This window comes from Rana temporaria, chromosome 3 (assembly GCF_905171775.1).
Source record: "Rana temporaria chromosome 3, aRanTem1.1, whole genome shotgun sequence".
NCBI lineage: Eukaryota > Metazoa > Chordata > Amphibia > Anura > Ranidae > Rana > Rana temporaria.
Genome location: NC_053491.1, coordinates 315,179,905 through 315,203,485, shown reverse-complemented (window position 1 = coordinate 315,203,485; position 23,581 = coordinate 315,179,905). Strand labels below are relative to the sequence as shown.

The 23,581-nt window shown below is 38.1% G+C and overlaps 3 protein-coding genes across 11 annotated transcripts in view; all 3 read right to left on the bottom strand.

The window, feature by feature from the left end:
- Window positions 1–23,581, bottom strand: part of LOC120932477 (protocadherin gamma-B2-like) — a 353,457-nt gene that overhangs the window by 208,783 nt on the left and 121,093 nt on the right. The window contains exon 1 of one of the 9 annotated variants that reach the window (XM_040344851.1): window positions 12,320–15,535. The exons of the other annotated variants lie outside the window; for them this stretch is intronic. Coding sequence (XP_040200785.1) covers window positions 12,320–14,752 — 2,433 coding nt within the window. The 5' untranslated portion in view covers window positions 14,753–15,535. Of the gene's footprint in view, window positions 1–12,319; window positions 15,536–23,581 lie in introns of those variants that run through there. 9 annotated transcript variants of the gene reach the window in all.
- LOC120932481 (protocadherin gamma-B5-like) lies at window positions 3,612–8,785 on the bottom strand. The gene has a single exon (XM_040344875.1). The coding sequence runs from the start codon at window positions 6,063–6,065 to the stop codon at window positions 3,612–3,614; it is 2,454 nt and encodes an 817-aa protein (XP_040200809.1). The 5' UTR covers window positions 6,066–8,785.
- LOC120932483 (protocadherin gamma-B5-like) lies at window positions 20,578–23,354 on the bottom strand. Its single transcript, XM_040344877.1, has one exon. The coding sequence runs from the start codon at window positions 23,005–23,007 to the stop codon at window positions 20,578–20,580; it is 2,430 nt and encodes an 809-aa protein (XP_040200811.1). The 5' UTR covers window positions 23,008–23,354.

Genomic DNA, 23,581 nt, shown 5'->3' with positions numbered 1-23,581 from the left:
GGTGTTTTGCACGGACGTGCCATATGAGGCCATGTGCATCCACGATCACTTGGACATTGATAGAATGCCAATGTTTTCTGTTGCGGTATATGTGCTCGGTCTCGTGGGGGGGCTGTATTGCCACATGGGTACAATCAATTGCACCCACAGTGCGTGGGAAACCATCAATTAGGCAGAAATCTGTCATTGCCTTCAGCCGCATGTCCTCCTGGGTGGGTCTGATTATGTGGTGCGACATGCGTCGGAGTATTGCGGGGACAACTTGGTGCACGCATCTACTCATGCTGGTTTGGGATATCCCAACCACGTCTCCACTGGTTCTTTGAAAAGAGCCTGTGGCAAGAAAATGCAATGTTGCCAGGACCTTCACCAGTGGCTGCACTGCATGGGATCGTTGTGTTGGGCTGCTGATGTCATTCTTCAGGGCTCTGGTAATTTCAAGGATGGCATCAGGGTTGAATCTATAACGGTGATACACATCCACATCAGCCATGCCAAAGAGGCTAATGCGCTGTGGGTAGATCCTCTCACGTGCCCTCCTCCGTGCCCTCCTCCTTCTAAGTGCCTCTTCCTCCTCACACACTAGCAGTGCTAAGACCACGCCTGCCCCTGGCATGTTGGCATACGAATGTGTTGTCCGTAAAATTTGGTTGCTCAGCTCGTCCGGGATGGTGCTGCTGTATTTGCTTTTTTCAAGCTAACTTACTCAGGTCTGGAGCAAAGTTAACCGAGCTTTATAAGGGGTAACTTTCAGCCGGACAATCGTCTTACGCGCACAGCGCGTAGCCTAAGCCGATCGCGCGTAGGTTCGGGAATCCGCGCATCTACATCATTTGCATATTTGAATACTAATTCTATGGCAGCCTAGGATGCCATCAGCTGAAATATACGCCTACGCTGCGTAAACTTAAACTAGTTAAGACGGACAGGAGTAGCCTGATTTCTGGCGGATCTGGTTCTGTGACTATGGCGCATAGATAGGACGGCGCATCTTTACACTTACGCCGCGCATCTCCATATACGCCGGTGTAACTTGTTTGAGAATATGGCCCACTGTGTGTAACTATTACTGTGACTTAGCTGGGGATCAGACTTTCATGAATAAATCTGGTAAATTGAAAGGATTGTATACAGATAGACAGAGTCCTTTAAGAAAAATGTAATTAAAAAAAACCACCTGAAAACACAATATCTAAGAATTTTATTCCACATATCTAAATAGTCATAATATCTTACAAACACAGATAGCTAGATTCATATAGAGCGCCGCAACTTTAAGGCGGCGTAGCGTATCGTATTTACGCTACGCCGCCTTAAGTGAGAGAGGCAAGTACTGTATTCACAAAGTACTTGCCTCCTAACTTACGGTGGCGTAGCGTAAATAGGGCCGGCGTAGCGTGCCTTATTCAAATTAGGATGAGGGGGCGTGTTTTATGTTAATGTGTTGTGACCTGACGTGCATGCGCCGTCCATGTACATATCCCAGTGTGCATTGCGCCAAAGTACGCCGCAAGGACGTATTGGTTTCGACGTGAAAGTAAATTACGTCCAGCCCTATTCACGGAAGACTTACGCAAACAACGTAAAATTTTCAAATTTCGACGCGGGAACGACAGCCATACTTAACATTGACTAGGCCAGCTATTTGATGGAATAACTTTACGCCTGAAAGCGCCTTACGTAAAAGGCGTATCTTTACTGCGACGGACGCACGTAAGTTCGGGAATAGGCGTATCTAGTCATGTAGATATTCTACGCCAAACTCAACGGAAGTGCCACCTAGCGGCCAGCCTAAATATTGCACCCTAAGATACGACGGCGCAGGCTGTCGTATCTTAGATAGGTTTAAGTGTATCTCAGTTTGAGAATACACTTAAACTTAGGACGGTGCAGATTCCGAGTTAGGTCGGCGTATCTACTGATACGCCAGCCTATCTCTCTCTGAATCCACCTAATAGTTATGATCAGACATACTGGAGTCAAACATCTTAGCTCGTATGTCTATTTGCCTAAGTAATGCCCCCGTACACACGATCGGAATTTCCGTCGGGTTTAAACTCTACAAAATGCGGTGACGTACAACACTACGACGAGCCGAGAAAAATTAAGTTCAATGCTTCCGAGCATGCGTCGACATGATTCTGAGCATGCGTGTTTTTTTCTCCGTCGGAGTTCCATACAGACGTATTGAATTTCCGATATACATTTTTTTCATCAGAAAAAAAGAGAACATGTTCTCTTTCTAAGTCCGTCGGAATTTCCGATGGAAAAACTCAGATGGGGCACACATGGTCGGAATATCGGATGAAAATATTTCATCTGACTTTTTCCATCAGAAATTCCGATCGTGTGTACAAGGCATACAGTAAGTTTAAACTGCATTATATAGTACACAAATATTTGTTTACTATTTGTAACCTCAGAAAAAAATACAATTAAACCTAAATATAATTACCACTCACTAAATTATATTTATTGGTCAGCAGAAGTTATAAGTATTTTTTTCTCCTATAAAAATCAATAAATTACCCGTCAGTACATCAAGTTTTGTAGTCTGAATTGACAATTACAGTAAATCAGCATATCAAAATGCATAACAGAATGAAACACAGTTGTCCCTGCAAATTAGCAGGGCCCATTTTGAAGGACATGGGGGAAAATTCTAAACCCATGGTACTTAAAACATGGGCTTCGCCACCAACCATGTACGCCACAATAACTGAGGTAAAACCCACACTGTAGTCGATAACCATAGAATTCAAATAGAAATATGAACATTCCAGCTGCCTTGTTAAGCCTTTCATCATGATACAATATTTCCTATGGTTAAAGAAGCCTTGTCATAATTCCTAAACAAGAGGAAGCTTCCATTGTGCTCCATCATGTTGCAATTAGATATGGAAGTTACCAGTGCAAGGAAAAAAACATAGCATTCTTTACCCAACACTGGAAGTGTTTGAATGAATAGGTAGCTTGCAGGACAAACAAGAAAATTGTTATGGAATATCAAAGGAATTAACTATACACAGACTTATTTTCATTTTTTGCTGTAGACACACTTGAAGATTGCCTTAGTCCCCACATTTGTTTCCAAAGCATCTCTTTCCCCTGTAATCCTCATTAAACTTTAATCCAGACATAGATGGATTGAATCCCAGCCGGTTCAGGAGGGACTGGGCAAGATTCGATCCATCTATGTGTAGGCTGGTTGTACTGAAGTCAATATATTGGTTGATTTCGGTACAGGCAGCTTGGCAGATATGTTACATGCGGTCACTGGCTATACCTGCCAGCAGTGATCATTGTGTTCAGTCTGCAGGGAAGGCTCCCCTTTGGCAAAACACAATAGTGTTGCGGAAGTGAGTCAATGTTGATGGGGAATAGATAATTTAGAAAAAAAAATGTTAAATCTATGGGCTGCTTAACTTTTCCAAACTGTGTTACTTTTTACACTTAATCTTTCCTTTACCAAGATAATTTGTTAGGTAACTGTTAGATCACCTATCTCAATCGTAATATTTGAGATAAAGTACAGACTTATTGCGATTTATCTGGAGTGTTATAAAATGTAAGGTGCTTAGGGGAGTAAATTGTATAGTGCTTTCCATTTTTCAAAAACTCACCTGGATTTGACTGCTGATTGGCAAAGCCTCCATTACATTTTCATTTTGAAGACCAGAATCATCAGCATCAATCAGATTATCCACAGGAACATTTTGATTAGTTTTCATGTATGTAAAATCACCTTCTCCAGAATCCAAAGCCACACAAACATTGTACGAGTAGGGAAGTGTTAGTGTTCCACTGGCATATTGAGACAGCATCCTGGGATCAATTTGAGGATATAAATTTGAACTGACGGGCCCATACACCTGGAATGGTTTAGACTTCCTACATTTAGATATAACAGCCAACATGACTGTTATAATAAATAGCAAAGATATTACAGCTAGGGCGATTACCAAGTACAACTGCAAACTGGATTGAGAATCTTCATCAGGGAAGTGATTAACAAATTTAGGAACTACTTGTTGGAAGTTATCTGCAACAACAAGAGTGATGGTAACTGTAGCAGAGAGACATGGGATCCCATTGTCCTTTACCATCACCACAACCTTGTGACTCAGTGTATCCTTCTCATGGAAAACATGTTGTGTTCGAATTTCACCTGTATGTTCATCCATGGTGAAGTAAGATAGTTCAGATACTTGTATGAAATGATAAGAGAGCCAGGCATTATGTCCAGAGTCTGCATCCACTGCAACCACCTTTGTTATTATTGATCCAGGCTCAGCACCAAACGGTACCATCTCAAACCCAGCTGATCCTCCACTCTCTGGGGATGGGTATAAGAGTTTTGGTGCATTGTCATTCTGATCTATTACTTTGACAGTTATTGTTGTGTTGCTGCTCAGAGGTGGCTGTCCATTATCCTTAGCTGTTACTTCTACTACAAACTCTTGGTGCTGCTCATAGTCAAATGTTCTCTGGGCATAGATTATTCCAGTGTCTATATTAAGAGATAAATAGGAGGCCATGGAAAGATCTTCCGTATTTTTGTTTGAAATGGAATACATAATTTTAGCATTTTCTCCGGTATCAAGATCATAAGCTTGTATACTGTATATTGAGGCACCTGGTAAATTGTTCTCTTGTACATAAGCAACATAAGTAGATTCCATAAACTGTGGGGGATTATCATTAACATCTGAAATATCCAGTTTGATGGTTTCCTGACTGGAAAGTGGAGGATATCCTCTGTCAGTGGCTACAATTTGTATGTTATAATTAGACACTTTCTCTCTATCCATAGGACCTGTTGTCACAATTGTATACACACTGCTAGAAGACAAAACTAAATTAAAAGGCAATTCCCCAGTGAGCTTACATCCCACTTCTCCATTTTCTCCTGAATCTTTATCATGGACTCTGATAAGAGCTATCATTTTTCCAGATGTAGAATTCTCAGGAATGGGGGAAGATAATGAAGTGATTAATATCACTGGAGCATTGTCATTCTCATCCATCAATTCAATCAAAACCTTGCAACGGGAAACAATTCCTCCTCCATCCTTAGCTTGAACAGACAGTTCATAGTTTGCTGCCTCTTCAAAATCTAACATTTTGTTGATTTTGATTTCACCACTTTTGGAGTGGATACTAAAAAGCCCAGAAGGATGGACATTTCCTGATGTTTTGCTGAAGGAGTAAGTGATTTGCCCATTTGTTCCAGCATCTCTGTCAGTTGCATTTACATTGATTATGGTTGTATTTACTGCAATATTCTCACTTACACTAACTTTGTATACCTCTTGGGAAAATATTGGAAAATTATCATTAACATCAATAACAATGATTTGTATTACAGCTGTTCCAGATCTTACAGGATTTCCTCCATCCAAAGCTGTTAAAATTAGTTCATGAACATTTTGTAATTCTTGATCCAGTGATTTCTCTAACACAAGCTCAGGAGATATAAATCCATCACTGCTAATCTTCTGACTTAATGTAAAATGTAAATTGTCACTGAGTTTATATGTCTGTACTGAATTAACACCAATATCCAGATCTTCTGCATGTTGTAATGTAAATCTTGTTCCTGGTGATGTTAGTTCAATAGTATCTATAGTGAAAGTCTCAGGATAAAACACTGGAGGATTGTCATTAATATCCTGAATTTCTATTTTTACTTTGAAAATATTAAAAGGATTTTCAACCACAGCATCAAAGCTTAGGAAGCAGGTAGGTGCTGCCCCACACAGTGTCTCTCTATCAATCCTGTCCTTCACATAGAGATTTCCATTATCTACATTCACATACAAGTATTTCTCTGATATATGTGATATAATTTGCAGCTTTCTTGATGAGAGCTGTTTAATATCTAATCCCAGGTCTTCTGCAATATTGGCTATAACAGAGTCTTTTCTCATTTCTTCTACAATGGAATAATGAATCTGACCTGAGACTGAATGACACAGCCAGGAAAATAGGAAGGAAAATATTACTTGCCATGTTATTCCTTTGTATATCTGTGAATGGTGCTTCATCTCATCCATGTTCAGCATCTTCCAGAAGTGTCCTTAAGGATATTCAGCATTTGTAGTCCACAGAGAAAAAAAGGATGTATTTTTGTGAAAATAATAATGCATGTAAGTTGTTCAGAGAGAATCTAGAAATGGCTATGCCTCTTCATGCAGATCTGCATTGTGTGTGAATGATGAAAATACCAGTGGATCTCCAGTTTTGTATTCTTCTCCTTATTGGTCAAACAGCGGCGCTCTGAGGTGTAAGTGAGGAACTGCAACACTGAAATGTTTCAGTACACAGTGCTATTCAATCATTCTGTTTTTAGTCTTTGTATTGAAAATAATTCTATTATATGGCAGTTAGCTCAAAGTTTTATATTATATACTTAGATTTGTTTAGATTTGCAAAATATTTCATTACATTAAAGTAATGAGTATAGGTAACATTAGCATATTACAGTATATTTCAAAAGCACTATTATTGAAACCCAACTCAAACCAAAACCTTTTTGTTAGCTTTTAACAGTGTAAGGAAAGTTGGCATTTTTATTGCTGTCTTTGTTCTATTGAGGACATTTTTTCTTCACTTCCTGTGTGGTCACTAGGGGAGGGTGGTAATGCATTTAATCTAATGGGTGCAAAAAAGGAAATAATATCACCTTTATTAAATACAATATTGGTTAGATCTACTGTAAAGGTTTCCCTTGCTGTATGTGTCCCAGTTGAGGAGATTCCGTTTACTTGCTGTTTAGTAACCAGGACAAGAAGTATGATAAAATCGACCTGGACAGGACAGAGACAGTAATACAAACTTGGCAGAAGTTCTTAGCTTTCTCCACTCTATCTGAAAAAGTTTAGGCTGGAGTTAAGCTTTAAAATCAGTTTCTTTTTAAGTCTGACAAATGTAAGACTTGTTACTAGTTTATTCATGAGGCGGTTTAGTTTTACACTTTTTAATAACTTCTTATTAGCACATAATCTAACCATCAGGTATGTTTTTCTATTAGCACACTTTTCTGAAATCAGGTATACTTCAATGTACAGCCTATAGGACGGTATTCTAGTACAGTTGTGTAGATGCTTCATAGTTTGTAGAATAGGTAATAGGTAATTATAGCAGTTAGAGTTAAACAAAAATAACTTCTATAAGTATATTGTATCTAAATATTAGTAATTAAATATTGCTATAAAACCAGTAAATTGCATGACTGCTTTTAAGTAAAGCCATGTCTAGTTACATGTTTCAGCATTAGCAGAATACTCACTACAAATAATTTGTGCTCAAGAAAAGTTACTCCTGTGTCACCCCACCTACTGACAGGGACCACTAACCCCTCTGCTGATGAAGCACTGAGACTTACACAGCACTATTCGTGGATAGCTTTTCTGATTCAGATTGGGTGTTACTTTGAATACAAAGTAGGTGAGACATTCTGTTGTAAGCTCACTAAATCTCTTTTAGGCCCGGTTCACATGTATGTGGCTCTGCATGCTGTGGTAGCATGAGCAGCCTATTCTGCCTGAGTTTTCTGCAAGAAAAGGTCTCTGCATCTTTAATAAAATATGGCCACACGGAAATCACACGGTGCTTTTGCATCTTGCATTTTTTTATGCAGAAAACATCACATCGTTTTGCAGTGTATAGGGGTGCCATTAAGCGTTAATGGCACCCTTGCACATTTTCTATGCAGCACTGCCTTTTGTGTATGGCAGCATGCGGGTGTGGGAATGTGTGTGATTTATTTGCACATCCGCGTAGCTTAACTGTACTCTGCAAAGCAAGAAATAAACAAAAAAATTACAAAGCATACATTTTTTCCAACACACTATTTTATCAGATATACTGTATCTTCACTTTCTTGCTAATACAAACATAAATATGCCTTCATTTATGGTGGACAAGGCATTGCACTGTTTGCCTACTACTACTCCTTCAGAAAATGAACTTGCAAAATCAAATGTTCCGCCATGCAAAAAACACTTAATATGAATGGTACGGTAGAACACCCTAAAAAAAAACTACTCTTTAAAAAAGATCACCTGGATATACCACAAAATAAAATGTGTATTTGAAATTACAATGCTAGAGTCCAGACTTCAACCCCACTCCAGATTCACCAATTTCCCTTTAGGATTAATAAAGTATTCTGTTTTCTGTATGCTTCATTCTATATACTTATACATAACTCAAAGAGAGCATTTCTGCAAAAGTTATCCCAGCCCAACACAATTTACTGAAACGGTTATTAAGTGGGAAAGGTCTTAGGAATAGTCCTCCTAACCATTTTGAAAGTCTACTCAGTAGCTAAGAGACACTATTCTACCAGGTATTGTACTCTTCTTTTCCAGACGAGACTGTTAATGTTTAACCAGTATAGATATTATAGATTTTTACATTGTGGGTGCGAAGTTTAAAGCTGAACTCCATCTTTTGACAAACTTTACATAGTTTGGGCCAGCTTGGACAAAAAAAACTATGTCCCTCACTAACATGTGAGGCAGCTGGATGTGTGGTATAAACTGTATGTAGCTGTGGCTACATACAGAATACTGCACTGTTCTCTGGGTTCAGCTCTCAGCCAATCAGAATAAGTAATGTATTCTATCACTGGTTGTCAGTCAGAGAGGCACGCTGATGATGTCACAACCTAGGACTCAGCCAATCAGAGGAAGCATTGTATTCTTTGATAGAATACATGGCTGAGTGCCAATGTGATAGACTCTACTGTGTTTCGGGTATGAGATTGGAAGTCTCAGCTCGAACCTGGAACACAGTGCAGTATTCTGTATGTAGCCGCAGCTGCATACAGTTTATACCTCACACCCAGCTGCCTCACATATCAGCCCGAACATAAGCTGGCCCGAACAAACTATGTAAAGTATGTCAAAAGATGGTGTGGGGCTTTAAACTGATTGTGTATTACTACGTAACTGGAGATCAGACAACATTTTAGAAGACTTTTATGAAGAAATCTGGTAATTTTAAAGGATTTTTATATAAAAAGATAGATAGATAGATAGATAGATAGATAGATAGATAGATAGATAGATAGATAGATAGATAGAGAGCAAGTGTACCAGACACATGACAGGAGTAATAATAAACTTACTAGTAAGAAAAATGAGATATATAAAAAAAACGTATCACACAATATCAAATAACCTTTTTCCACATACTTACTCCACATATCTAAATAGTCATAATATCTTACAAACATGTAGTTATGATCAAATTTCCTGAAGTCACAAATCGTCTTGCATGTTTTTTTGCTTAATTCAGTTTTAGGGCCCTTTCACACCAGGTGCAGTGAGACTGCATTGGGCAGCTATTTCGGCACAATCCCATAGAAAGACAACGTAAAATACTTCTACTAGACAAGTTCACACCATCACATTGCTTTGCATTGCGATGGTGTTAGCTGAAAAAAATAGTGCATGCAGTACTTTTTACCGCATAATACAATACTCCACCTCACACTGTGCTGTGTCCAATAAAACGTAATGAAATATTACATTGTATTATTTCAATAATTTTTTTTTTAACCTCCCTGGCGGTATGATTCTGTCTGGAATTACGTACCAAAAGCGGTACAATTATTTGCAAGGAAATTTGGCATTTAATAATGTAGGACTGCAATTCTTAGGAATAACTCACTTAAATCTGACCAAACAAGAGTCTAATAGGCATCCCGGGTATGACATTTTTTTTTAAAAACAAAATTATAAATTATAATATAATAAATAATTATAAATAATTATAACAAATAATAATATAATTCTAATAAAAATTATTCAATGATGTAATCAAATCAAAATCACTGAAATTTTCTCAGTTGCAAAATTGTCGCTGTCATAATTTTTTTTTTTTTCCCTTTTTTTTTATTTTTTTTTAATTTTTTTTTTTTTTTATGACGAATTTCCCCACAAATCGCTATCGCACAATTCTGAAAGTGATTATAATTTATTATCGCTGTTTTCTAGCTGATCTAAAACCATTTTTGACATAAAGGGACACTTTTGGTTGCTATGGACAATCTACAGTTTGCAGGCAGAAAAAAAGGTTTTTATTATATAAAATGACATGTAGGGCACTGGGCAGACCACTAGGGACAAGGGGGGGGGGGTGTTTTTTTTACATACAGTACTGTAATCTATAAGATTACAGTATACTGTATGTATAGTGTTTGTTTACTTTTTTGAATTTGGCGCCGATCTCCGCTCCCGTGCGTCGTAACGTCGCAGGGAACGGAGATCGGCGGCACAGGAGGACGCTGTGTGAATCGAGCGAGGTCCCGCTCTCTCACACAGCGCGGTGACATCGCTGGATCCAGGAGAAGGTAAGCCAGCGCACGATGCAGGCTCTGCATATCTACCCCGAGCGTGACTCGGGGTTACCGATTATAGCAGAAAAAACTCACCCCGAGTCACGCTCGGGGATACCGACAGGGGGGGTTAAAGAAAAAAAGTAAATACTGCAATGCACTAAGATTGGTGCAATGGGCACTTGTTTCACTCTACCGCACACTAGAGGCTGTGTTCTAGCACAGCTGCTGGTGTGAATAGACCCTTAAATGCATTATATAGTAACCCGGATATGTATTTACTATTTATAATCACAGAAAAATAAAAGTACACCTAAATACAATTATCAGTCACTAAATTACTTTTATTGGCTTGCAAAAATCAATAAAATACCTACAATTACATCACGGCTACAGTCTGTATTACATTTAATACTTGCCTTTTATTCACTTAGACAATTTCAGTAAATCAACATATGTGCAAAACAAAAATAAAACAGTTGTTGCAGCAAATTAGCCAATTTTGAAGGTTATGGGGTAACATTCTAAACCCCTGGTTCTTAAAGCAAGGGCGGAATCACCAACTCCTGTGCATTTACTCCACAAAAATGGAGGTAAAGTCTGCACTGTAGTTCCTCGACTTAGCTCATAATCATATAATTTTCATTAATATAGGAGCTTACAGCAGCTGTGCTAAGCCTTTCATCATGCTATGAGTTTTGTGAACAACACACTATCACATTGCCCAGACAGGGCAAAGTGCCAGCATCTCTTATAAGCACCCCTGGCCCGACACCCCATACTCATTTTCATGCACGTTCTACTCCAAGAGACACACGAAGAATAAAGTGGAAGCCTCCCTAAAATGTAGAGGAATCCTTCCTTTGACAGTTCTCAGCAGAACAAGCATCTCCATTGGAAGATGTCTCTGTGTCTTGACCCACTGAAAGCCTGGAATCTTTTATTTCCCTGTATTCTCTATCAGTGACAAAGGTCACCTGACCAAATGGCGAGAGTTACATTTCCCAGACACAGCATTAAAAATGCAGGTTACATAGGTTTGAACTCATCCTGCTCTATCAAGAACTACAGAATCAATTCCGATACCATGTGAATAAAAGGTGCAGTGCCCTAAATGTATCCTGTACCTAAAACTTATGTCACGTACACACGATCGGTTCATCCGATGAAAACGGACCGATGGATTTTTTCATCAGATATCCGATGAAGCTGACTTTCATCATTCTTGCCTACACACCATCAGTTAAAAATCCGATCATGTCCAACGTGGTGACATAAAACACAACGACGTGAAGAGAAAAATTAAGTTCAATGCTTCCGAGAATGCGTCGACTTGATTCTGAGCATGCGTGGATTTTTGGACCAGTGGGGAACACAGACGATCGTTTTTTTTCTATCGTTTTTTTAACCATCAGAAGATTTTAAAACAGGTTCTATTTTTTTTCACCAATGGGAAAAAAAAACATGGGGCCCACACACGGACCGTTTTCATCAGACAAACCAATCGTGTGTACAGGGCATAAAGGTTTTTGTACCTTAGTATTTATGTTTTTGAGTTGGTATTCTGCACTGTGTATATTGTATTCACACAGCAACATATTTTAAGGTTCATTTAAGGTGAGCATATTTGCACATGTAAGGTATATAGGGACATGTTTATGTATATGAGCATATATATATAAATCATATTGATTAGCTCTTTACTTTTATTGTTTATATATAAAAACTGCAATTCCAAGTGCTGATCCACATACATAAGGACAAGCACTTGCCCAAACTCAAATATATTAAGGTTTACACACTCTTAATTTTTGTTATACTAAGATAATTTGTTAGGAAACTGTTAGGTCACTTATTTCAAATGTGACAAGTGAGACACAATATAGATATATTGCTATTTCTCTAGTATTATGAAATGTGAGTTTCCTAGGGGATACACACGGACAGCACTTACAGTTTTCAAAAACTCACCCCAATTTGGCTGCTGGTTGGTAAAGCCGCCTTTAAACTTTCATTTCCAAGACCCAAATCATCAGCATCAATAAGATTATCCACAGGGACATTTTGATTAGTTTTCATGTATGTAAAGTCACTTTCCCCAGAATCCAAAGCCACACAAACATTGTAAGAGTAGGGAAGTGTTAGTGTTCCACCGGCATACTGAGACAACATCCTGGGATCAACTTGAGGATATAAATTTGAACTGACAGGTCCATATACTTGGAATGGTTTAGATTTCCTACATTTAGATATAACAGTCAACATGACAGTTATGATAAATAGCAAAGAAATGACTGCTAGGGCAATTACCAAGTACAGCTGCAGATTGGACTGAGTCTCTTCATCAGGGAAGTGATTGACAAATTTAGGAACTACTTGTTGGAAATTATTTGCAACAACAAGAGTGATGGTAACTGTAGCAGAGAGAGATGGGATCCCATTGTCCCTTACCATCACCACAACCTTGTGATTCAGTACATCCTTCTCTTGGAAAACATGCTGTGTTCGAATTTCACCAGTGTGTTCATCAATGGTAAAGTAAAACGGTTCAGCTACTTGTATGAAATGATACGAGAGCCAAGCATTATGTCCAGAGTCTGCATCCACTGCAACCACCTTTGTAATTAATGATCCAGGCTCAGCACCAAAAGGGACCATCTCAAACCCTGCTGATGCTCCACTCTCTGGGGATGGGTATAAGAGTTTTGGTGCATTGTCATTCTGATCTAGTACTTTGATAATCAATGTTGTGTTGCTGCTGAGAGACAGGTGTCCATTGTCCCTAGCTGTCACTTCTATTAAAAACTCCTTGTGCTGCTCATAATCAAATGATCTCTGGGCATAGATAACTCCAGTCTCTATATTAAGAGAAAAATAGGAAGTTACAGGTAGATCTTGTGTATTTGTGTTTGAAATGGAATAAATCATTTTTGCATTATCTCCAGTATCATCATCAGAGGCCTGCATACTGTATATTGAAGCTCCTGGTAAATTGTTTTCTTGTACATAAGCAACATAAGTAGATTTAATAAACAATGGTGGATTATCATTAACATCTGATATCTCCAGTTTTATGGTTTTCTGACTGGAAAGTGAAGGAGATCCTCTGTCTGTAGCTACGATTGTGATGTCATAATTAGACACTTTCTCTCGATCCATAAAACGTGTGGTAACAATGGTATAAAAACTGTCGGATGACAAAATTAAATTAAAATGTGTTTCCTCTGTGAGCCTACAGTCCACTTCTCCATTTTCTAATGAATCTTTATCATGGACTCTGATCAGCGCTATCACTGTTCCAGGTGCAGTATCCTCAGGAATGGGTGAAGATAAGGATTTGATGGATATTTCTGGAGCATTGTCATTCTCATCTCTGATATCTATCAATACCTTACAATGGGAAACAAGTCCTCCTCCATCCCTAGCTTGAACAGACAGTTCATAGTTTGTTGCCTCTTCAAAATCTAACATTTTGTTGATGTTAATGTCACCACTTTTGGAATGAATGCTGAAAAGGCCAGATGGATGAACATTTTCTGAAGTTTTGCTGAATGAGTAAGTGATTTGCCCATTTGTACCAGCATCTCTGTCCATTGCATTTACATTGATTATAGTAGTGTTTATCACACTATTCTCATTTACACTAACTTTGTATACCTCTTGGGAAAATATTGGAAAATTATCATTAACATCAGTAACAATGATTCGTATTACAGCTGTTCCAGATCTTACAGGATTTCCACCATCCAGAGCTATTAAAATCAGTTCATGAACATTTTGTAATTCTTGATCCAATGATTTCTCTAACACAAGCTCAGGCGATTGAAATCCATTGCTGCTAATCTTCTGATTTAATGTAAAATGTGAATTGTCACTGAGTTTATATGTCTGTACTGAATTAACACCAATATCCAGATCTTCTGCATTTTGTAATGCAAATCTTGTTCCTGGTGATGCTAGTTCAATAGTTTCTATAGTAAACTTCTCAGGGTAAAACACTGGTGGATTGTCATTAATATCCTGAATTTCTATTTTCACTTTAAAAACATTAATTGGATTTTCAACCACAGCATCAAAGGTTAGGAAGCAGGTAGGTGCTGCCCCACACAATGTCTCTCTATCTATCCTGTCCTTCACATAGAGATTTCCATTATTTACATTCACATAAAAATATTTCTCTGATATATGTGATATAATTTGCAGCTTTCTTGATGAGAGCTGTTTAATATCTAATCCCAGGTCTTTTGCAATATTGGCTATAACAGAGTCTTTTCTCATTTCTTCTACAATGGAATAATGAATCTGACCTGAGACTGAATGAAACAACCAAGAAAAATAGAAGGAAATAATTACTTGCCATTTTAGTTCTTTGTATGTCTGTGAATGGTGCTTCATCTTATCCATGTTCAACACTTTCCAAAAGTGTCCTTTAGGATATTTGTCATTTGTAATCCACAGAGAAAAAAGTAGGTATTCTTAGTGAAAATAATAAAAAGACTAAGCTGTTTAGAGAGAATCAAGAAAATGGCTGTGACTCTTCATGCAGATCTGCAGTGTGTGTGAATGATGAAAATACCAGTGGATCTCCAGTTCTGTATTCTTCTCCTTATTGGTCAAACAGCGGCGCTCTGAGGTGGAATCGAGGAACTGCAACACTGAAGTGCTTCAGTACACAGTGTTATTAAATGTTTCTATTTGTTTTAGTCTTTGCATCGGTACAATTCCAATTATACTCAGTTTTAACTTAACATTCTATATTTTTGGGGACTTTTAATTACAATTAGGTATTAAAAAATATAAATGGAGCATACCCATAAATAAATTACTTGTATGTTTATGCCTGTAATAGAAATACTCAAGCCCTGAAATGTAAAGAACTTGGGTAAAAAATTATGTAGCAACATTTTATTGAAGTCCAACTCTAATGAAAACTTTTTTTGTTAGCTTTTAATCTTAGTCCCCATTGAGAACATTTTCCTTCACTTCCTTTGTGGAAGCTGGGTGTTAAAAAGGAAATAAAATCACTTTCCTTTATTAGATTTAGGAAGGGCCAGGTCTTCTTTCAGGTTTCCATTGCTGTGCGTGTCTCAGTTGAGAAGATTCAATTTACTTGCTGTGCAGTTACTAGCACAGTAGGTATTGCAAAATCAACCTGGAGGGGGCACAGGCAGTAATTGAAACCTGGCAGAGGGTACAAGATTCTTCCACTCTACCCGAACAACAAATTTGTTGACTTAAGTTAGACATTAAAATTGGTTTTGTTTTACTTTTAAAAGGCTACCGATTAAGACTTAGCCACAATTTTTCTGGCACATAGATTTTTTCACCCTACCAGCAATAGGGTACCTACATGCACCCAAGTTTTTATACAGTGGGTGTTCATAGGTATTCCATATACCATTGGATCTAGCCCTAATACAGGATACCCGACACAGACACCATTGTCTTTGGGACCCGTCTCTTTTCTGTATCTGGCCTTATATTCGCCACCAGCAGCGCCACCTATCCCTTCTCTTTAAGTGCTGCCATACTACCTTTTTACCCACTAGCTAGGGGTACGGACATACTATACTCTCAGGCAGCCCACTGTGGTGCCCTGATACACCAGATGGGGCCTTGTTGCTGATACATTGTTTTTATTTGTCACCTGTTTATGATGTTGTGTTTATTGACTTTTGTAATGCCAATATTCTGTTATGCCTACCTTTTGCTTTGAAAAATAAAAATCTATTGAAAGTAAGTATGACAAACCAAAGCCTTGTTACAAGTATGTTATATTTTTTTCATGATAACCTTTATATTTAAAAAAAAATTATACTTTTCTATTAGCATATTATCTAACTATCAGGTATACTACTATGCACAACCTATAGAATTGTATTCTAGTACAACAATTGGGTACATGCTTAACAGTATGTATAATAGGTAATTATTAAAAACATAACCTCTATCAATACTTTGAATCTTAAAGTATTGTAAAGTCAAAAGTTTTTTTATCTTAAAGCATTCTATGCATTAAGATAAAAAGTCTTCTGTGTGCAGCAGTCCCCCTTTGGCCCCCCTAATACTTACCTGCGCCCATCTCTGTCCAGCAATGTCCATGAATGTCTCAGCCACCTAAGACTTTTTCTCTTGATTAGCTAAGACACAGCGCCATTGGCTCCCACTGCTGTCAATCAAAGTCAACGAGCCAATCAGGAGAGATAGGAAGCAGGGCCGGGTCAGGGCTCAGTGTCTGAATGGATACACAGACCTGTGACTGGGCTTGGGTGCCCTCATAGCAAGCTGCTTGCTGTGGGGGCACTCAACAGAAAGGAGGGGCCAGGAGCACAGTAGAGGGACCCGAGAAGAGGAGGATCTGGGCTGCTCTGTGCAAATCCACTGCACAGGGCAGGTAAGTATAGCATGTTTTTTTTTATCGAAAAAAACTGAGATTTTGCAATTGCTTTAATGTCAGCAATTAAATATTACTTAAAACCAACATGTTTCATACATACTTCTGGGTAAAGCCATGTTTAGTTGTATAATTTTCCTGGACAGATATATTTCCTACTGATAATCTGTACTCAAGCAAAGTTACAGTGGCGCCCTACCTACTGACAAGAACCACTAGCCCCTCTGTTTTGTTGAGGTATTGAGACTGAGAGAGCAGGTATGACAACATGCCACAAGCATACCATGTAAAAACATTACCAATAAGTATTTTCTTAATTCGGAGTAGGTTATTTATATTTACTGTATGTCCCAGTAACCATTGCCTAAAGTTTACTAACTTTATTTTGCAAAGCAATAAACAAATACAAAAAAAAAGATACAAACATACTTTTTCAACAGACAAACTCTTTTATCAGATATATGAAGCTTCTTCAAAATGATACCACAATTAGATAGTTAGGGCCCCTTTCACATTGGCAGCAGTTTCCAAAGCCCTCTGAAAGTGATTTGTGATGGATCACTTTTCAGAGGGAGATAAGGCAGTTTCTTCCAGGAACTTAGGAGCTGATTCTGGTGCCTCCTGCATTTGTGTTTTTTTTTTTCAATCCCTATGGCGACTTCGCATTAGAATACTGCCCCATAACCATGCCATAACCATAACATAGCCATAGTCTAATGTTGAAATAAAATTTGCCTAAACTTTTATGCTTTGATTCACAGCCATGGCATGTGTACATATCCATTTGGCTGCTACTTGTTGGTGGGTGGTCAGGGAGCAAAAAAAATGTGGATCAACCACCTGTTTTACCACCCTTCTAGCCACCCATGTGAAAGAGGTTTAATGCCGCGTACACACGATCGGAATTTCCGCCAACAAAACCGTGGATTCTTTTTACGACAGATGTTGGTTTAATCTTGTTTTGCATACACACGGTCGCACAAATGTTGCCAAGAATGCAGTGACTTACAACACTACAACGAGCCGAGAAAAATTAAGTTCAATGATTCCGCGAATGCATCAAAATGATTCCGAGCATGCGTAGGATTTTTGTGCGTTGGAATTGGATACACACGATCGGAAATTCCGACAAGAACTTTTGTTGTCGTAAAAATTGAGAACCAGCTCTCAAACATTTGTTGTTGGAAATGCCAACAGCAAATCTCTGATGGAGCTTACACGCGGTCGGAATGTCAGACCAAAAGCTCACATCGAACATCTGTTGGAAATTACGATCGTGTGTACGCGGCATAACAGTCTAGCTTTCTACGAAAATATATACTATATATATATTTTTTTCATTTTCTTGCTAATACACAGCCATATAATAGGTAAGGTTGAATAAAGACAATAGTCCTTCCAGTTCAACCTGTGTAGGTGCACATGTGTCAGTGTCTATACGTATTTCCCATATCCCTGAATGTTGTGTTCTTTAATACACTACTTCCTGTGTTTGTTATTTCTTTAGAAAATCTCATGAACTTGCTAAACCAAATGTCCCTTAAGCGAAACTACGAAACAAGAATGGTATTTATGGATGGACACCATGGAAGGAGCCGCTGCTCTTTTGAAAATTCTACTGCCTGCAAAAGATTGACTGGATAAACCACAAAAGAGAATATGTATTTGGAATGGCCATGTTGGAGTCCAGACCTCAACAGACCTCAACCCCATTAAGCTACTTTTGCATAACCCGAAGCACGCTGTTCATGCAAGGAAATCAAGGACTATACAACTAACTGAATCCGTATTTACACTTTTGCATTTGGAGAAAAAAAAAAAAGGGGGTCAGCAAAGCTAGGGGAACAAAAGAACATTAAGCAGACACAATGCAAGTGGAATGAATATAATATTCCACTTGCATTGTGTCTGCTTAAAGTTCTTTTTTTCTCCTAGCTTTGCTGATTTCTCCAAATCTCCATAATGGCCACGCCCCCTATCAGCCTATAAATGTCCCACCCAGCTCTCACACACTCTATGCTTGAAAAAGAGGTGCTGCCTTTTTTTCATCAATGGCTTGCTAGCTTCGAAACATGTCGCATGTGTGTGATGTCATTGCCGGGCGCCATGCTGTGATGCTCCTCTAGTCTCACTCTGAATACACGGACATGTTTACTTTTCAATCTACAGAGACAGAGGGCACACCAAAGCCACAGTGCGGTTTGCCATAACCACTGACTTGTCACTCTCCACTACACCTTTTACCTGGAACCCATATTCTTATCAGATGGATTTTTCCTGATAGACTAAGATATGCCCAAGCCTGGATCACTGAAGAAAACCACGCTGTGCTCAGCCATCCCACTCCATCCTGCACGGATCTGATGTGGTGCCAGCTTTACAGGACTTGCTGTGACTTGCAGTCCCATTTTCATCTCTGCAGCCCAGCAACTGGATTTGAATGCAACTTACCTGTCCTCCATGTGAGTTGATGTTGTTGTTTATTAAATTATTCTTATGATACATACTCAGAGGCGCCCCTCTTCTTGTTTTTTTACTTTGTGCATCCAGGTGCATTATACCTTGTTTTTTTTTTTTTTCAGAACAAATTGAGCTTTCAGTTGGTAGTAAATGGTTATGGATATCTTTTTTTTTAATGTAGCTGTATATTTTTCTTATTTTCTTGTGTATGTCAGTTGTTGTTTGTACCCATAGTACAGCCCAGAAGAAATAGTGCACATTTTTCTTTTTTTTGTCCTACCTAAAACACATTGACACTAATGCTAATTAAAAATAAAAAAAAACCCGGCTCAAAAAATACTGGCCATGACCTTTAACCCTGACTTTGACCGAAACACTAACCCTGGCATTTTTTCTTTTTTTTTTTTTCTTTCTCTTTAAGGAAAGAGAAAAATACATTGTATCTTTCCTCTCCATTCACAGAACGAGAAAAACACAGGGATGGGCTTCACAGTGACTGATCACTGTGGTAGCCATTCAGAGGCTACCACAGTGATCAGGTGACCCAGAATCGAGAGATCTGGGTCCCGATCGTTAGTATGGGGCCCGGGGGTCTTAGCGAGACCCCGGGCTCTGTGCTGGGAGCGCAGTGTGCACCAGGCACAAAGGGAGCTACATATATATGCGGCCCACTGAAATAAACCCACTTCTGCAAGGCTGCATATATGTGTTACGTTGGCTGAAAGGGGTTAAAATAATTCAAAATAACTTTGTAAATACCTTATTTTTCCGTGTTTATTGGCTGTCACATGACCCCAAACACTCAAAGTAATGTGCCTCACTGTGCAAGTGATGAATAGAGAAAGGTGACAGCATACAGTAAATACTGTTGGAGCTTCCTCCAGAATTACTGTTCATGTGTGTAGGAGGAAGTTTACATTGTGTTCCATCATGCTGCAATTAGCTATGGAAGATTTGTGTGGCAAAATGCTGAGGCATTGGCACTATACATTTGCAAGGAAATAACATAGCATTATTGGCCGCCAGAAGTATTTGAATAAACATATATTTGTCAGGTTAAATAGGTAATTTATATTGAAAAGCAAAGAAAATAATTATGCGCTGTCATTTAATTTTGGCTGGAGATAGACTTTAAGATCGATATTCCACATGCTATAGGTCTCACATAGGCCTTACATTTCTTACCAAAAAATTCTTACAAAAAAACTTCAGGAAACCTTGACTTTTCTGACCTTTGTCATTTACACTTTTTCTTGTACTGAAAAAATAATAATATAATTTGTTAGGTAACTGTTAGGTCACCTTTTCCAAATGTGACATGTGAGACAAAATAGATAGTTTTGTAGGGGAGACACGCGGACAGCACTTAAAGTTTTCAATAACTCACCTGAATTTGATTGCCAGTTGGTAAAGCTGCCTTTAAACTTTCATTTCCATGACCTGAATCATCAGCATCAATAAGATTATCCACAGGAACATTTTGATTCGTTTTCATGTATGTAAAATCACTTTCTCCAGAATCCAAAGCCACACAAACGTTGTAAGAGTAGGGAAGTGTTAGTGTTCCACTGGCATAGTGAGACAGCATCCTGGGATCAACTTGGGGATATAAATTTGAACTGACGGGTCCATATACTGGGAATGGTTTAGACTTCCTACATTTAGATATAACAGCCAACATGACAGTTATGATAAATAGCAAAGAAATGACTGCTAGGGCAATTACTAAGTACAGCTGCAGATTGGACTGAGTCTCGTCATCAGGGAAGTGATTGACAAATTTAGGAGCTACCTGTTGGAAATTATCTGCAACAACAAGAGTGATGGTAACTGTAGCAGAGAAAGATGGGATTCCATTGTCCTTTACAATCACCACAACCTTGTGATTTAGTATATCCTTCTCTTGGAAAACATGCTGTGTTCGAATTTCTCCTGTATGTTCATCAATGGTGAAGTAAGATGGTTCAGATACTTGTATAAAATGATAAGAGAGCCAAGCATTATGTCCAGAGTCTGCATCCACTGCAACCACCTTTGTTAATAATGATCCAGGCTCAGCAGCAAAAGGGACCATCTCAAACCATGCCGATGCTCCACTCTCTGGGGATGGGTATAGGAGTTTTGGTGCATTATCATTCTGATCTATTACTTTGATAGTTATAGTTGTGTTGCTGCTCAGGGATGGGTGTCCACTGTCCTTAGCTGTTACTTCTATTACATACTCATTGTGCTGCTCATAATCAAATGATCTCTGGGCATAGATAACTCCAGTGTCTATATTAAGAGAAAAACAGGAAGACATAGCGGGATCTTCTGTATTTTTGTTGGAAATTGAATAAATAATCTTAGCATTGTCTCCAGCATCATCATCAGAAGCGTGTATACTGTATACTGAGAATCCTGGTAAATTGTTTTCTTGTACATAAGCAACATAAATAGATTTTTCAAATAGTGGTGGATTATCATTAACATCTGATATCTCCAGTTTGATGGTTTTCTGACTGGAAAGTGGAAGAGATCCTCTGTCTGTAGCTACAATTGTGATGTTATAATTAGACACTTTCTCTCGATCCATAGCACTTGTGGTCACAATAGTATAAAAACTGTTAGATGACAAAACTAGATTAAAAGGCATTTCTCCTGTGAGCTTACAATCCACTTCTCCATTTTCTCCTGAATCTTTATCATGGACTCTGATTAGAGCTATCATTGTTCCAGGTGCAGTATCCTCAGGAATGGGTGAAGTTAATGAGGTGATTGATATTTCTGGAGCATTATCATTTTCATCTATCACTTCTATCAAAACCTTACAATGAGAAACAAGTCCTCCTCCATCCTTCGCTTGAACAGGCAGCTCATAGTTTTTTGTCAGTTCATAATCTAAATTACTGTTTGTTTTAATTTCACCAGTTAAGGGATTAATAGTAAACATTCCTTTATGATATCCTGATGTCTTGCTAAAAGAATACGTAATCTGTCCATTCACATCTTCATCTTTATCCATTGCACTTACAGCAGTTACAATAGTATTGGTTGGGATACTTTCATTTACACTGACTTTATATAGTTGTTCATTGAATACAGGAAAATTATCGTTGACATCCGTAACAATAATTCTTACTAGAGCGGTTCCAGACCTTATTGGACTACCTCCATCTAATGCTGTTAAAATGAATTCGAGAGCATTTAAAGTTTCTCGATCTAAAGGTTTTTCTAATACAAGTTCTGGAAATTTGCTACCATCTGGATTCATGCTTTCGATCAGTATAAAATGCTGATTATTACTAAGCTTATATGTCTGTACTGAATTGACACCCATATCGGGATCTTCTGCACCTTGTAAAGTAAATTTTGTTCCAGATGGAGTAGATTCTAACATATTTATTGTGAAAGGTTCATGGAAGAACACAGGTGAATTATCATTGATATCTTGAATTTCTACACTGACACTGAAAACATTGAATGGATTTTCAACCACAGCATCAAAGGTTAGGAAACAGGTAGCTTCTGCCCCACACAGTGTCTCTCTGTCTATTCTGTCCTTCACATAGAGATTTCCATTGTCTAAATTCACATACAAATATTTCTCTGATATATAAGATATGATTTTCAGCTTTCTAAATGAGAGTTGTTTAATATCCAATCCAAGATCATCTGCAATATTTGCTATAACAGAATCTTTTCTCATTTCTTCTACAATGGAATAATGAATCTGACCAGAAACTGAATGACACAGCCAGGAAAATAAAAAGGAAAATATTACTTGCCATCTGATCCCTGTGTATATTTGTGAGTTGTTCTTCATCTTCGCATTTATTTTTAGTATCCTACAGAAATATCCTTCAGAGCATTTGTGAAGAAAATAAATAATCCTGTGTTATGTGCAGAAGAAATCCAGAAAATGGTTGTGTGCCTCTTCTTACAGATCTGCATGGTTTGTGAATGATGAATATACCAGTGGATCTCCAGTTCTGCATTTTGCTCCTTATTGGTCAAACAGCGGCGCTCTGAGGCATAAGTGAGGAACTGCAACACTCAAATGTTCCAGTGTACAGTTCTATTTAGTCATCATAGTATTTTTTTCCTTTTATTTGTACTTTTAATGTAACCTTTTAGACCGTCTATTTAGTTTCAAACTAAATTTAGGTGTTAAACTTTGAATACATTTTAAATAATGGCAAATAGTCCTATGACATCTACAAACAGACAGCTTGATGATAATGTTATACTGTATAACTGGTATAGCAAAGAATCTTTACTATCTGTCTATTTACTATCTGTATATTTTAAAGCCAACATAATTTTTTTTTTTAACAAAATGAATGTAAAACTACATATGCCTAAGACATACTACATAAAATACATCCTACCTCAATGCA